The following is a 15,324-nucleotide window of genomic DNA, read 5'->3' on the forward strand; positions in this document are numbered from 1 at the left end:
GCGCGATTTCAGCAATACTTTTGACTTTCGCAGAGAGCGGCTGCTGCCGGAAGTTTGTGGTCAAGCCAGCTTTGGGCGCTACGATGACGCATTGGCCGTTGAATTGACATGGGGCTTTCCATCGAGGTGTTCCCTGTCTAAAGTGACGACGCACTTGCAATCAGCTTGATGCACTGAATCTGGAACATGGGAACGAATTTTCGTCGCGCGCACAAGCTGGGGGCTCCAATGGGTCTGATGGCGCGCGACCGCCTTAGAGGTGTCAACCGCTGGGAACACCGGCGTCGGATTTCCCTGTAGTCCGAAAAAGACCCCAGTATTTGCACGACGTCATGACACAGCAGCCGACAGTTGCTGGGCTGATACGCGTTAAGACGATGGCACAGGATGGTAAAGCATTCTGACATTGGGCAAAATTATCGAGTCGACAAATATTCTTATTGGGAGGTTGAAAGTCGTTTATTGAGACTTTTGAAAACTGAGATCGGTTATGTGATCAGGCGTTTTTGTGGACAGGATTACTCCGCGCCTCCCACAATGCGTGGAGTTCCACCTCGCCCTGGCAGCTGCTCCATGGCACAAGCCTTCGTGATATCCACACGCATGCAACATGCGCGGGGAGATAGGCTCTGTTACCTTTAATATCGGCGACGACGGCCACTGACACTGCTTCGACCAACTCGCATGATCTCGTCCAAGACCATCCAGAACATCCACGCTTTGAGGTGCTCGTAAGCCCACCTTTTCGTCGACTCTGGCGTCGCGCTGTATCCAACAGCCCACAGCCCAGCAACAATCCCACAGACAATGCTCCTTCTCAGCATCTCGCTGGTTCCGAATTCAGCCAGAGCCAGAAGCATCGCCTCGCAGATGATGTACGGCCAGTAATTTGACGGATGCCATACAAATCCCATGGTCGAGCCTCTCTCAATGCGACCATTCCGAATGACGCTGCCACTGCTTCCGGGAAAGACGATGGCGAGAGGGCGAGTCAGGCCTGCAATCTGCCATTGGAAGTAGCAGGCCGAAAGCATGACGATGCCGGCGAAGAGACGGTCGATGAAGGAGCTTCCCTCGATGTTCATGACCCAGATGACGGGCGTGAAGGGAATTGATGCGGTGTACAGGAGGATGATGAGAGCGACGGCGGCCAATTGGCGAGTCAGGATGTTTGCTGTGCTGGGTGGGCCGGACCAGGTGCTGTACGGTGCCGGCTGTGGGTCCGGGCCCAGAGCGGAAGGCGGGGTGCGCGGGGATCGCGGGGCTGAGGCCGTGGCTCCGTCGAACTTGGACATTTTGTCGGACTGGAATGAAGATTGAAGGGCCTTTTGATTCTTTTTTTTGGTGCCCTTTTCTTCACAATTTTGCGTCTCGGATTCGGAGATGCAGAGGAACTTTGGGCGTTGCTAGGATTCAAATGATTTGGGTTCGCGCAAACGGTGAAGTATATATAAGCTTCGGCCTCTGAATTACCACAGGAACGTGACCTACGAACCTCTCAAACAGGACTCACTGCAATTCGAGGGCTGACGCAGTATTTATGCTTGTTGGCTACAGCTGTCTGTTTGCCAGGCTGGCTGCTGCCTCGCCGTGACACTCATCGCCTGAGTACCTGTACCAGATCCTTCTGCTTCCAGCTAGACAGTTTCGAGAGGCTTCGACAGGGATCCTCAGCCACCACACCAGGCAGCTGCAGCGCACCAACAGGAATCGGCGCACTTGCAACGGTGTCCTATTATTAAAGCGAACTTCACTCGTCCTGAACTCCCAGTACGCCGGTTCGTAGGAATGCCAACAGGCAGGAGCGAGATTGCGTCGTGCCACAGTCCTAGGTTACGTTAGTACCGTGCATAGCGGCGCAGGCGGCGAAGCTTGATTGTGGCTTCGGTGGGACTGTTGCAGGAACAACGGACCCCACACAGCCAGGGTGTCACATGATTCGAAGAACTTGGTGGTCAATCACCGAGAAATCCGGAAGCGAAGAGTTTTGAGAGCAGGGCGACTCTTGTGTAGAGTTTGTCACGGGTTCAGGGTCAATGTTGTCAACGGAATTTGCACTTTCAGAAATTTGCCATTGGGCCCTGGCCCAAAGAGAATTCGGGAATATCAATGCGCAGACCTTCGATGACCGTGCATATCGGAGTTGACACCGGAGTCGGCGCGGTGGTGTGGGTCTCCATCGGAGCAATCCCGGATCATCCGGATGTCTGCCGGTTGAGTTGACAACAAGAACCATCACAGCAACGTCTCGCCACAGCAAACCAATCAAAATAATGCACGTATCCAAGAGAATTTGCCTCATTCAAGATGAAGTGTTGCTGAAGAATAGATACAAGAGGTGTAATCCGCGATGAGCCGACATAGGACGCCGACTACCAAAACCCTCCTACTACTATTATATACAAGAGAAAGAAATTTTCTACGCTTATCCAAAGCTGTAGAACATCAATATGCATACTCAGACGAGGCTCCGAGCCCTGGACCCACTCCAACGCTGCCGTATCACCCAGGGCGCCTCTACTGGTACGTCTTCAACAAGTCGTTGTAGTAGTTGTACGCAACGCCCGTCTCGGGCTCAAAGGAGTACATGTAGGATCCCCACATAGGTCCAGCAGCCCATGTCGTAGCGCCGATCCACACGTCGCTGTTCTGCTGGAGGTAGTCGAGGAGACCGGTGACGGCCTCCTTGCAGACGTCGTTGGCACCGCCGGCGAACTCGCCGAGGACGCCGACCTTGCCGTTGCTGCGCAGCCACTCAGTGGCGTCCTTGACGCGCTCTACGCCGATGGTGGCGGAGACGCACGTCTCGGATGTGCCGCTGGAGTCGCTGTCGAGGTACTGGTGCATCTCGTAGGCAATCTTGTTGAGAGGATCGATGAGGGCCTTCATGTTGTCGTTGGTGCTCACCCAGGAGTGCGCGCCAGTCCAGGAATTGCCCTCGACCCAGATGTAGTTCGTAGCGCCGGACGCACGGATACCGTCGATGGCGGCCTGGTTCAGCTTCAGAACGAGGTCCTGGTCCATGGAGTTGTACTCGTTGTTGGTGTCGAAGATGACCTTATCGTTGGACTTGAAGAGCGTAGCCCAGTTAGTGAAAAAGGTCTTGAAGGCGGCGGTATCGGTAATTATGTTGTTGTTGAAGCGGCCGTAGTTGTGAGGGTCGAGGACGACGCTGGCGCCGGCGGTAGTGATGTGGGTGATGGCTTTGGTCAACCCCGCGAGGTAGTCGGCGTCGAAGCTGCCGGTCAGGCCGTTGGGGGCGAGACGCTCCATGAGGAAGTTGAGACGGAAGGTATTGTATCCCTGGCTGATCAGAGTCTGCTTTTGTGTCAGTGGGAATCCAAGATGTCAAGTTGTGTGCCACCTTACATCAACCTTGGTGGTGTCCGGGAAGGTGTAGTCCTTTCCGGCCGTACCAGGAAGCGTGCCCTGGCCGAACTCGGCACCGGACTGATTGGAACCGAACCACTTGAACTTGCCAGTCTTTCCAGGGGTGGCGGAAGCCGACGCGGCGGGGGCTGAAGAGGCCTTGGCGGACGTGGCAGGAGCGGCCGAGGTGACGGCAGCCTTGGAAGTCGTCACGGGAGCGGCGGCAGTGGTGGTAGGCTTGACCACGGGAGCGGAAGAGGAAACGGCTTCGGCGGCGACGGACTTGACGGGTACCTGGCTGCTGGCGGCCTTGGAAGAAGTCGAAGGAGCTGTCTTGGTGTCAACGGGCTGGGCTGACGGCTTGACGGCGGCACCGGCAGATGTCGTCGAGATTCCGGCAGCGCTCGTGGTGGGCGCCTGCGGCACGACGACGCTGGCGGCGGCGGATCCGGCGGTCTTCGACTTACAGCTGCGTCTCGTCGATGTCTTCAGGGTGGTGACCTGCTGGGCGCTGACGGCACCGGCGCCGGCGCTGCCTTGGACGCACTGGCTGTAGTAGTCGTTCTGCTTCACGCAGGTGTATCCAGAGACGCAGGTCGTTGCTCCGGTCCATCCCTTGCCTCCGCAGGGCATGTAGGGGCCGGCCTGGGCCATGGCTCCGCCGACGAGGGCGGCGCTGAGAATGAGTCCCTTCATGATGAATGCCTGATTCACGGAACGAGAGGGAGCGTACAAGTGGGTTGAAAATGAGTGACTTAATTCAAATGAGTGTGGTGGCTTAAAGCCGTGAAAGAGTGTCGGGGAGAAAAAGAAGCTTGAGACGATGGGGTGGAAAGAGTCAAGATCACCGCTGGGGGATCACGGTCTGTGGACTTTATATTCAGGTTGACTCCTGAACTCGAGACCACTCTTCCACAATCTCGCAATGTAACTGCGGTGCCTTCTGGCCGGAACAGTGCATATCGAGATCCCTGTCGTGCGGATGTGATTCGTGGGGCCACTCCCTCCGGCTAATCGCCCCATGGGTGACGTGAGAGACACCACAGTCAGATTGTGGGCACGCGGTGCGCGATCTTGTGGTGAGACTGGGATATTGCCTGCTCGCCCTTCATTTGGCTTGCGCTCCTTCATTTCCATCTGGCGTTCTGGAGTGTTCTGGTGGTTCGTCCGATGTGTTGGCTCGTCGGGTTGACATCCGGAGCGGGTGGAGGGATCGAAGTTGCGAATGGGGCAATACTGGGTCTACCATGCGCCAAAATGAGCGCGTTGCTTTCAAATCAGCGCAACTCCCTGAAGTTTTCCAAGCAGACTTTCCACCACACAAGTCTTTTTGAGTTAACGTTAAGTGTCTCAATCTGACGTGACGGTGTGCACGATCTCAGCCTGTTTCACCACCCGCACCGGCGCCAAAATGTCAAAAATGTCTTCACCTGTCACATCGCTTGTGTTTTCTGTTGGCTGATCGGTCAAAAGTCTTGGCTTCTGCTGCCGAGGACGATCATTCTGGGGCAGAGTCTAGCCAGGCCTGCGTGCCGCCAGGCCGTGCCGGATCCGAAGGGGCCCGGTGGGTCCCCACGAGCCGGTCTTCCGAGATGTTTCGGGTTTGAGTAGTTTATTAGTTTGACTTTTCTTTTCTCACCGTCGACGGCCCACGCACCACTTTGGGAGAAGCCGCCCTACGGGTGCAGGGTTCAACCATGGTTCCCTGCAGGAACCCATTTCTTTAAAATGAGTTATCAACCGACATTCCAGTATCTCCGGTTCGCAGCCTGCCTTCTCGGCGGATTGTCCTGGACGAATTATCTGTGTTGGTGAAGAAAGTAAAGCCTTTTAATAGCTTGATCCCCATGAAGTCAATCACGACGCTCGCCGAAAGACTTTTTTCAATGCATCTTCAAGTGCATGCGACGGAGCTGTCAGCACTTACGTCGGCACCGAACTAAGCACAATTTGTACTTTGATATCGGCCCTTGTGACGGTGACGACTTCAAGACTCCGTCGATTTCTCAGGTCGTTATCCTCGGCTATCCAGAAAAGCGCCACCATGTATAGTCTAGTTTCAGCCTCTCCCTTGCGAATTTCAGAGACAGACAACAATTGATTGTTTGCATCGTCTCCTTCTCGTGGCTGAAACGGCTGCTTTGGATTGACGAGCCTTTATCGCATTCCATGACATAAAGAGCTAGTCTAGTCCCTTTGCCACATTCATCCTGTCCACAACATCCTCGCATTACATGCCAAACACAGTTCAACTTGAAGATGAAGGCTTCGACCAAACATCAACTGTTGCTGTCGTGCGCGGTCATTGTCTCTATCTGGTCATGGAGCCATTAGTTGAGCACTGACGGCTTGAACCTTTATGACCCATCAAGACCTAGAGGCATCCATGAGTAAGGAAAAGTCATCGAACTTCTGCGTCGCCTTGTCTCATCTCCCTTTGGCGCATCGCTCTAGCGGCGTTCAATAGACCCGCAGACATTCCCTGTGGTTGCTTTGCATTCTGCAGACTGGATCACCGTGGTGAAGTCTATCAACGAAGGGAGTAGATAGATCACAACCCTCGGGAATAGCTACAAGGTTGTCACTCTGGCAGGCAAGCATTCGCAGCATCTCATTGGACCCGCAGTGAGAGACTCTGCTAACAACATTCCATCCTTGCTGCTGAACTTGATGTCGTCATTGTGCCACTACCCGAGAGAAATCAGAAAAAGTCCTGTGTTCGTGGAACTGAGAACCTCGGGAAGAGACTCAACGGCGAGTTGATGCCTCTGCTTGGTTAGTCACTGCCTCCCTCTGGAGGTTCAAGTTGATCTTCGACATCTTGAACTTATGCTCATTATCTCTCCGCTCTGCCCTAGACCCCTACGCTGCATCGGATCAGAACTTGTGAGACAGGATCAAATGTAGTTTTCCGAGTTCATAATCCGCTATCGCGAATTAATTGGTGCTTAGATAGCTCGAAATGCGAGTCGTTAAATTCCCATTCACTCCGATGGGCTGTTGACCTAGCACGGCCCGAAATCTTTTTGTCTTTTATTTTTCCAGGTCTATCCAGTTTAACAACTTGGCTCGCCAGATGTTGGTAAAACATTGTTTATGGAGAGATCCGTAAGATGGGCAATTATGATGGTTGATAAGTCGCTTACATCAATAATTAACCTTCGACCGTGGAACTTGTCTGAGAGCAAGACAAAGACCAGCGGAGCGAGATATGCGAGATTACAAAATAGAACCTCACAGATTAATCCCTCTTGACGCCCAGAACCCCAACTCGTCGCATACCTAGTACACATACAAGACAAACCGCCATCATCCATCCAAACATCGTCCAAAACGCAACCCGGTATCCCGTCATCAGAGCATCGGGCGACGACTTGTCCGCATATGAAGACTGCCTGGTCACAGACGAAGCAATGACTTGCGTCACGCTCATGCCGATCGCCGCGCCGAGTTGTGCGCAGGTGTTGAACACGGCGCCACCCAGAGCCTGCATGTGTCGCGGGAAGACGTCCGAGATGATGAGAAGGCCGACGGTGAAGAGGAGATCGCAGCTGATCGGCGTGAGGATCTAAGTTACAGGCATGTCAGTCGCTTCACAGATACGGCAGCAGAAATGACAATTAGCGGCGGGCTCTCGTGCTCACCTGCGCGAAGAATGCGTTCTCCCAATACAATTGGTTGGTCCGGACCAGAGCCATGAGGAGTGGCGCAACGGTGCTCATCGCCGATGAGATCAACAGCATCCACAGGACCGGCATGCGGTGCACGAAGATCCCGGTAGCGATGCTGGTGAGAGCGCCGGCGACGAGGGACGGTACGACTTGCAACGATGCCTTGATGGCGGAGGCTTCCTGGACTTGCTGGAAACTGGGGTTTCTCGTCAGCGACGCTGACATGTGAGGTGTGATGAACACGTGAACCTACAAGAGACTGCTGTACAGCTCCATGCAGTTGGTCAAAGCGTTGGTGAGAAGAACCATGACGCAGCAACTGGTGAAGACGTGGCTTTTCCATAGCGAGTTGGGAATCAGAGCTGTGCGATGCGTTGTGGCTTGGCGGTGCATCCAGCCAACGAAGGTTGGGATCGAGCAGCCTGCTATGGCCAAGAGGGCAATGCTATATGGTTTATGAATGTTGTTAATGTCGGCTGATAGCGACCTGGGAATCGTCAGTCAGAGTGTGGTACCTGCGATGGACTAGACACTCACGCCAATACATAAGACAAAGACGCCAGTCCCGTGCTGGCCAATACGACACCGACGCAGTCAATCTCGTGGACCAGTCTCTTCCAGATGGATGGACCTGTCTTTGACCTAGAATCCTGCGGCAAAGCCCAGATGCTCAGCAAAAACAGTGTTCCACTCGCAGCCGCAGCGAGGTAAAACGCCGGCCGCCATCCCACGGTATCAGTAAAGACTCCGCCCAGCACTAGACCAAAACAGAACCCGAGAGGCTGGGCGAACCCCATGAATGCGAACCCCATGTTGCGCGGCCGGCCCTCCTCCACATTGTTCGAGATGATCGATATGGACGACGGGGTGATGATGGCGTTCGTGACGCCCTGTAGCGCACGGAAGGCAATGATCTCGCCCCCGGACCGCGCCAACCCGCAGGCCATGGCAAACACGGCGCTGAAGAAGGAACCGACCAGATTCACGCGCTTGTTCCCGACGACGTCCGCGACCGAGCCCGCCAGCAGCAGACACGAGCCTGCCGTGAGGAAGTAGCTGGAGCTAGGCCAGACGAGCAGGCCCTCCGCCAGACCGAGGGTAGCCTGCATGGATGGCAGCGCGACGACGATGATGCCGTTGCAGAAGCTGCTGAAGAACAGCTGGCCACAGACTTGCGCGATGACCATGGCAGCTCTTACTTTCGAGAGAACCACGGCCTCCGCCGGCGCCGTCGTGGGCTCGGCAGGGCCGTGGGCGACCAGCGGCACATTAACGCTCGCCGGAGTTTCATAGCTCTTCCTCGGCGCAGCACGTGGCGGTGAAGCCGCAGGCTCGAACGTTGCCAACTCCGTAACTGTCTGTGTCGCCATGGCTGCTGGTAAGGCGGGTGTTGGTCGGAGAGGGCGCTGGCGGGTAATGGATGTGACCTTGATGAGATGCTGCTTGGAAGGCAGAAGCAGACATTGAAATACGTTATTGGACGCAACTTGGCCGGAGTGAGTCATTTGCAGGGGTTCTTGAATCCTTCAGATCTCGCGTGTCGTTATCTGCGCCCTACACACGACAGATCACGTGATTATATGGGAGGAGTGTTTTGCTGAGTCCCATGTGAATTTAGCTACGATGAAATCCGATAAACTTGCTGCTAAGAAGCCTTGAAGTATGATATATAAATCCAAGTAGGAAAACTATTTTATTACTTCCACTGTTGTTCCGATAGAGATGAAGAAATCCGCCAGACCAAACCGACCGAATTTCGTGACGACGGACTCGGCAGTGTGGGGCCGATACCCTCCACAGACGGACCCGGTCCTCCGGGTTTCGGAAACACAGGACGGAGCCAGTTGCGCTGCCGCTCTGCGAGTCTGGGATTAAACGCATTGCGCCGGTAGCGATTAGTTAAAAAATGGTCCGAGTGGCGGCAATTATGCCCCGATTATTCGCGCCTTCGCGCCAACAAATCCGCGGGGTAGCAATAGCTTCGAACATGCCGCATGCCCACACTGTTCGCATTCTCTTCCGATGGAGAGGAGCCATCGCAACGGAACCTGAATTCTTCCAGATGAGCAGACTGCGGGAGCCGAAACCTGCGAACTCGAGTCAGTCCCGTCCCAAAAGTTCCCAAGAAGCCTCGGTTTCGAAACAAGCGATAAGCTGATAAGACAGGGATGTACGTACCACTTTGGACGATTGCGGTATCGTTCCTGCAGCACTGCAGCAGAGGGTGTGGGACGGGCCCCGCTTAGCGCAGATGGCACCATCAAATGGGAAATCTCACCTTCCGAAATGGAGTCGCGATAAGACAGGACGCCGAAATTTCTTCTCACTCGCGCCGCCTCTTTCTTCTGTCTGCGACGTCGTCCACCTTTGTTTGATCCCCTTCACGCCCGCCATGGCCCAGAGCCGCATGAACCAGAGATCGGCGTAGGACGTAGGTTTTTTTCCTCTTTTGCTCGGTGCGGTGAACCAACCTCTCTTCCTCCACGCCCAAATCCTGTCCCTCAGGCCTTTTCCGATCGCGGCGTTTCAAGTTACGTAAGCCAGTGTTATCGCAACACAGCTCAACGGCGCGAATCATTGTCGGACGCGGTCAATCTTTGCTTCCCTCCCCTCGCGTCTCACTGCCTCGCAGACCTCGGTGAGAGAGGTGAAGGATTCCCTTGGCTTGCGGTGTGCAGCAAATCACAGCCGCGATGAGCCGCAGCACCGAGACCATCCCGTTCCCTGGCGCCAAGTCCCCGGGCATCACCGATGTCACCCGACATGCCTGGATCACCTCGGACGACATCGAGGCGGCGTCCTCCACGCCGCGCGGCGGGCCGTTCGAGCCGCGCGAGGACCACAACGGCGACCTCGTCACGGCCACCGAGGACCGCGACCTGAAGCGCGGCCTCGAGCAGCGCCACCTGTCCATGCTGGGCATCGCCGGCGCCATTGGCACGGGCCTCTTCCTCGGCCTCGGCGGCGCCATCCAGACCGGCGGCCCGCTCGGCGCCCTCCTCGGCTACGCCACCGTCGGCCTCATCGTCTGCGCCGTGCAGTTCGCCCTCGGCGAGGTCTCCGCCCTGCTCCCCGTCACCGGCTCCTTCGTCCGCCACGCCGAGTTCCTCGTCGACCCCGCCCTCGGCTTCGCCATCGGCTGGAACCTCGTCTACGGCAACATCCTCTCCATCCCCTCCGAGATCACCGCCATCTGCGTCCTGTTCGAGTTCTGGACCGACCTCAACCCCTCCGTCTTCATCGTCGTCTTCATCATCCTCACCTTCGTCGTCGGCATCGCCTTCGTCCGTGTCTTCGGCGAGGTCGAGTTCGTCTTCGCCCTCCTCAAGATCCTCCTCGTCATCTTCCTCATCATCCTCGGCCTCGTCATCGACCTCGGCGGCGTCCCCGGCACCCCGCGCATCGGCTTCCGCTACTGGCAGGACCCGGGGCCCTTCGTCGAGCACATCGCCACGGGCAACTGGGGCAAGTTCCTCGGCTACTGGGGCGTCATGACGAGCGCCGTCTTCTCCTTCGCCGGCGTCGAGTCGCTCGCCATGGCCGCCGCCGAGACGCAGAACCCGCGCCGCGCCATCCCCCGCGCCTGCAAGCGCGTCTTCGCGCGCATCGTGCTCTTCTACATGCTCGCCGTGCTCGTCGTCGGCATGCTCGTCGCCAGCAACGACACCCGCCTCGACGACGCGTACGGCACCGCCGCGCAGAGCCCCTTCGTCATCGCCGCCTCCGCCGCGGGCATCCCCGCCATCCCCAGCGTCGTGAACGCAGTCGTCATCACCTCCGCGTGGTCCGCGTCAAACCAGAGTCTGCTCGCGGGCACCCGTGTGCTCTTCGGTCTCGCGCTCAAGGGCCAGGCGCCCAAGATCTTCCTGCGCACGACGGCGTGGGGCACGCCGTACATGTGCGTGCTGCTGTTCACGGCCTTCATGTTCCTCAGCTTCATGAGCCTGTCGAACGGCGCGCTGACCGTTTTCTGGTGGCTGGTGGACCTGACGGCGGCGGGCGTGCTGGTGTCGTGGTCGGCGATCCTGCTGAATCACCTGCGCCTTAAGTCTGCGATGAGGAAGCAGAACATCTCCATGGAGAGGCTGCCCTGGCACAACTCGTGGACAGGTAAGACATCTGTTGGTTTTGCATTGTATCCTTGCTAACAACATTGCGTTTCAGTCTACACCTCGACGGTGGCGCTCCTCATGTGCATCACCATCCTTCTCACCAGCGGTTTCGAGGTGTTTACCAAGGGCAACTGGAGCGCCAGCGGCTTCGTGTCTTCGTACCTGTGAGTTCCCACCCTGCTGCTCTTCTGTTGCAGACTTGCTGACTGGCCTGCCAGTGACATCCCCTTGGTCCTCGGCGCCTACCTCATTTACAAGTTCGTCAAGAAGACCAAGATCGTGCCTCTGGAGAGTATCGCGCTGCACGATGCCTTCGACCAGGCCGACGCGTACCCCGAGGAGCCCGAGGTCAAGAAGACGGGGCCCATTCGCTTCGTCAGCTGGATTTGGGATTGAGATGGGTTGATGAGAGATCTCAACGGCCATTTACACTGTAGACAATATTCAACACTTCACCTGTATAAAGTAATGAGAGCGCATGACTAGATAGATCATGACATAATAGCAAACAAGGTTTCAACACTGGAAATCGTTTCGAGTAGGTTTCTCTGTGGGTGTTTCTGGATGCCGGGCAGCGGGCTATGCAGCATAACAGAAACCAAGTTCCGCGGCTCATTCTTCTCGCGAAGACCCAGATCCGCACTCCATCGCAAGTCGCAAACTTGCGACGACTTTTGAGTATCCCAGTCTGCCCATTCCCATGGCCACGCAAACTTTTCGTGCACTTTTGAGATCTGACTTTTGACTTCTCGCGATGAAGGTGGAAATGACAACGGAATGGTCGAATTGGCCGGTGTTTTGCTCTTCACTCAAAGACCACGTCCGTGGAAAGAAGGGCTAAGAAGCACACCAACAGACAACGAGACAGGAGAGAGGGGCCGGATTTTGGAAGCTCGATCAAGTTCAACGCATCTATAGGGTCTGGCGTGACGTAAATTGAATGGGCAGCGGGCTTGGCACACGACTCTAAAGCCGCACTCCAGCCAAGACGGGGTGCGCCGCAAGACGCGACCTGATGAGCTTCATGGAGCTGCTGGGTGTCTTCACATGTGAGGTGACCCATTGGCGGGAAACTTGGCCGGGGTTCTCAATGTGGCATTTGGCGAAGTAGAGCGTAAGAAACCTTGGTAGCCATCTACTTAGTAGTCTAATGGTTATCGTGAACCCATCTGTATGAGACGGACGAGATTGACGGAGGCAGGGCTGCATATTTTGTTGTGCGGGATGGGGCGGCATCCCACGCGTGGGGTTCAGCAGTCGACTTGTACTCGGGTTGGCTGACCTAATCACCGTGGAACCATGCGTAGAGAGACGAAGCAGTCGCACGATGGCAGGAGAGTGGGACGAGGTCTCTCGGTTAAACTTCGGGGAAGCTCTGGCTTCTTTCCGGCTTACTGTTTCAGCTCCATCCTATGGTGACTCTGCCTCAGAGCGCTGTGAAGAAGCATGCCAGTTGGCGAGACGAGCTCGTCGACCTTGGCCGACTGAGATGCTGCTTTTTTTTTTTTTTGTGCGAGGCAACTCGGTTAAACTTCGGACAAGATCTGGCTTCTCATCGGTTTACCAGCTTCTTCCTGCGTATTATCTTGCCGTGGTTGAGCCGTTTATCGCTGGAGGCGGACTGAGATGTGGCCTTTTGTGTGCGTTGGGCAACTCGGTTAAACTCCGGGAGATATCTGGGCTGTTCTCGGCTCACTTGTCTGGATCAGTCTCTGTGTAGTGGGATAGTGCCCTCCTCAGAGAGTTGACGGGTGCGAGATCTTGTTGTTGATTTTGGGGCTGAATATGGCGTGCTCGATCACGCGAAGGATCGTGCTTGTTGCAGGTACTTTGGCGATAGTACAGCTGCGTATCCGTCCGTACCTGGCGACCTTCGGCGCGCCTGGGGCTCGCTGGTACCGCACGGGTAGTGGGCCGCTACCCTACGGTCCCACGTGGCTAGTGGAGGTTTGTAGGCATGGGTCGCATTTTGGAGGTCTGGGCAGGGTGTGCAGCCAGGTAAGGTGGACTTGGCCGAAGTTTCCCCGTGATCCTCACGCCAGGCGGAACAGTCGGATTTTCTCCGTTGTGACGGGGGCTGTCGCCGCGAGCGAGATGGTTGGTATGTTACGCAGCTGTGTTGAGCGACGAAATCCTTTCTTTTTTTGGATGGAGCGCTGCTGAGGAGGAATCTTGTCTTGACAGTGCGGAGGAAACGGTCGGTCGGATGTGCCTCGTTACCCCGCAGTCTTCGTACTGTGCGCGGTACTTTCGACGAAGGTTTGCGGCCCCGAGATCTGCACGGACCATGCGTTCGCTGGCTATGCTCCCCTGTGTTTGGCCACATCCCCTGATCCCTGTACACACAATTCGGCGGAAAAGAGGTCGAAGCCTAGAGATAGCGGCGTTATACGAGAATGCCTGTGCACAAGGCCAAGGGCAAGTGCGGTATCTCGATTTACGCCCTCAAGATGCTGCTGCCCTCTCAGGAAGACCCCAGAGATTTTATCACGCTTGTGTTCGAACGACCTATGCAAGCCTGCTCGCCTAGATCTCTCCTATCACCCGGAGGGGTTCAAGAAGGCAGTGACGGTCATGCTACCCAAACCTCGGAAGCCGAAGTATTCGCCAAAGAGGCATCGCCCGACTACCCTGCTTTCGAAGAAGTTTTGGATCAAGATCGGTGTTCCTCAGGGTAGCCCCCTCTCTCCTATCCTCTTCGTGTTCTTCACGATACCCATTCTCAGGAGATTGAGGGAGAGCCGGACTTTAGAGAGCGGGGCCGATATGACTATCTTCCAACTTTTCGACCTGGTCATCACAGGCTACGTCGATGACATCACCATTCTGCTTGCTTCCTCTTCCTATGAGTTGAATTGCGAGGCATTGGCACAGGTGTACCGTCGATTGACAAGATTTACGTCGCTGCATGGCACCGAATTCAGTGCCGACAAGACGCAGGTCATTCACTTGTGCCAGTCGCGCAAAGCCCCGCCCATCGTCAACGTCATGCCGAATGTTTCGGGGTTTCCTACAGAGGCCAAGGACGATGCAATAAAAGTACTCGGGTTGCATCTGGATTATCAGCTTAAGTGGAACGTCCACATCACACATGTGAGTAAGTTCACCCTTTCAAACGAGATTCCTGTTCTATCACTAACTTACTGTTTACAGACCCTTGCCAAGGTCAGGCAAAAGATGTATCAGATGCGGCGTGTCTGTGGATCTACCTGGGGTCCGGATGTCTTGAAGCTTCGACACCAATACATCACCAGCGTGAGGCCTATTTTTGCCTACACCTGCGCCCTCTGGTACGTGGTCCGCAGGACTAAAGGAACTAGGTGCAAGTGGTCACTATGCCAGGCCCTAGTCAACAAGCTGGAGACTGAGCAAACCCAGTGTCTGAAGCAATTTTTTGGTGCGTACCAACGTGTATCGGGTGACATCCTTTGCAAGGAGTTCTTCGTCGAGAAGCTCTGCGTGTTTCTCGGTGGATGTGCGATGAAGCACCGGGCGACGAACATCGACACGCCCGAGGGCCAAGCGCTGTTGCGGGCCTGGCTTTTTTTGGCCCAACCGCCGTGGCCTCACGGCTGAGGTTATGGAAGCGCATCCGCTGAATGTCGCCTACCGCGAGGCCAAGGCTCTGGTCTGGATGGTGGCGGATGACGAGCTCCAGCTGCGGATCAGAGCGGACCCGAAGCTCGCCGAGAATTCTGCCCTGCGACGGCTGAGGCGGAAACAGCTCATCGGGGACGTCGTGAAGAAGATGTCACATTTCAAGTCGCAGGACCTCTGGCAAAAGTTCGTCATCCGTTACCTGAGCCAAGCTGCTGCCTTCAACGAAAACTGCCCGGCCATTCAAGGAATTTGGGGGCAGCACAACCTCAAGATCTGGGTGGACATGCCCAAGGCTCAGAGCACAATCTTGCTCCACATACGGACGGGCTTCAATGGGTTGAACGCGACACTACACTTAGATTTATAGTAAATTTAGTTTATTATTATTTATATCTTTTTTCTCTTTAAATATATTAAAGAATGATATAAATATAACGTATATGCATAGCGAGTCGCCCATCATAGCGAGCCGCCCACCTTTCACTACCCTCCAGCCATTTGTGTAAGTCAATTAAGCCACATCGTACGAAATCAATTGAAACTACTCATCACCCTCTTCTTCAGAGGTCTCC

General features: G+C 55.5%; 4 protein-coding genes across 4 annotated transcripts; 1 reads left to right on the plus strand and 3 right to left on the minus strand.

Moving 5' to 3' along the window:
- Positions 1 to 638: 638 nt before the first annotated feature.
- Positions 639 to 1,295, minus strand: COL26b_004850 (uncharacterized protein; the record flags this gene model as incomplete). The annotated part of the gene is made up of 1 exon (XM_053177712.1): positions 639 to 1,295. One exon carries the CDS (start codon positions 1,293 to 1,295, stop codon positions 639 to 641), a length of 657 nt encoding a protein of 218 aa, XP_053038424.1.
- A 1,222-nt stretch (positions 1,296 to 2,517) lies between these two features.
- On the minus strand, positions 2,518 to 4,065 carry COL26b_004851 (uncharacterized protein; the record flags this gene model as incomplete). Its single annotated transcript, XM_053177713.1, has 2 exons — positions 2,518 to 3,318; positions 3,370 to 4,065. The coding sequence occupies 2 exons, from the start codon at positions 4,063 to 4,065 to the stop codon at positions 2,518 to 2,520; spliced, it is 1,497 nt and encodes a 498-aa protein (XP_053038425.1).
- Positions 4,066 to 6,610: 2,545 nt separating this feature from the next.
- Positions 6,611 to 8,410, minus strand: COL26b_004852 (uncharacterized protein; the record flags this gene model as incomplete). Its single annotated transcript, XM_053177714.1, has 4 exons — positions 6,611 to 6,937; positions 7,014 to 7,236; positions 7,294 to 7,527; positions 7,578 to 8,410. 4 exons carry the CDS (start codon positions 8,408 to 8,410, stop codon positions 6,611 to 6,613), a joined length of 1,617 nt encoding a protein of 538 aa, XP_053038426.1.
- Positions 8,411 to 9,733: 1,323 nt separating this feature from the next.
- COL26b_004853 (uncharacterized protein) lies at positions 9,734 to 11,548 on the plus strand (the record flags this gene model as incomplete). Its single annotated transcript, XM_053177715.1, has 3 exons — positions 9,734 to 11,150; positions 11,205 to 11,316; positions 11,371 to 11,548. The coding sequence occupies 3 exons, from the start codon at positions 9,734 to 9,736 to the stop codon at positions 11,546 to 11,548; spliced, it is 1,707 nt and encodes a 568-aa protein (XP_053038427.1).
- Between the last annotated feature and the right edge of the window lie 3,776 nt (positions 11,549 to 15,324).

Source organism: Colletotrichum chrysophilum (assembly GCF_026319265.1).
Source record: "Colletotrichum chrysophilum strain AFK26 chromosome Unknown scaffold_30, whole genome shotgun sequence".
NCBI classification, from domain to species: Eukaryota; Fungi; Ascomycota; class Sordariomycetes; order Glomerellales; family Glomerellaceae; genus Colletotrichum; species Colletotrichum chrysophilum.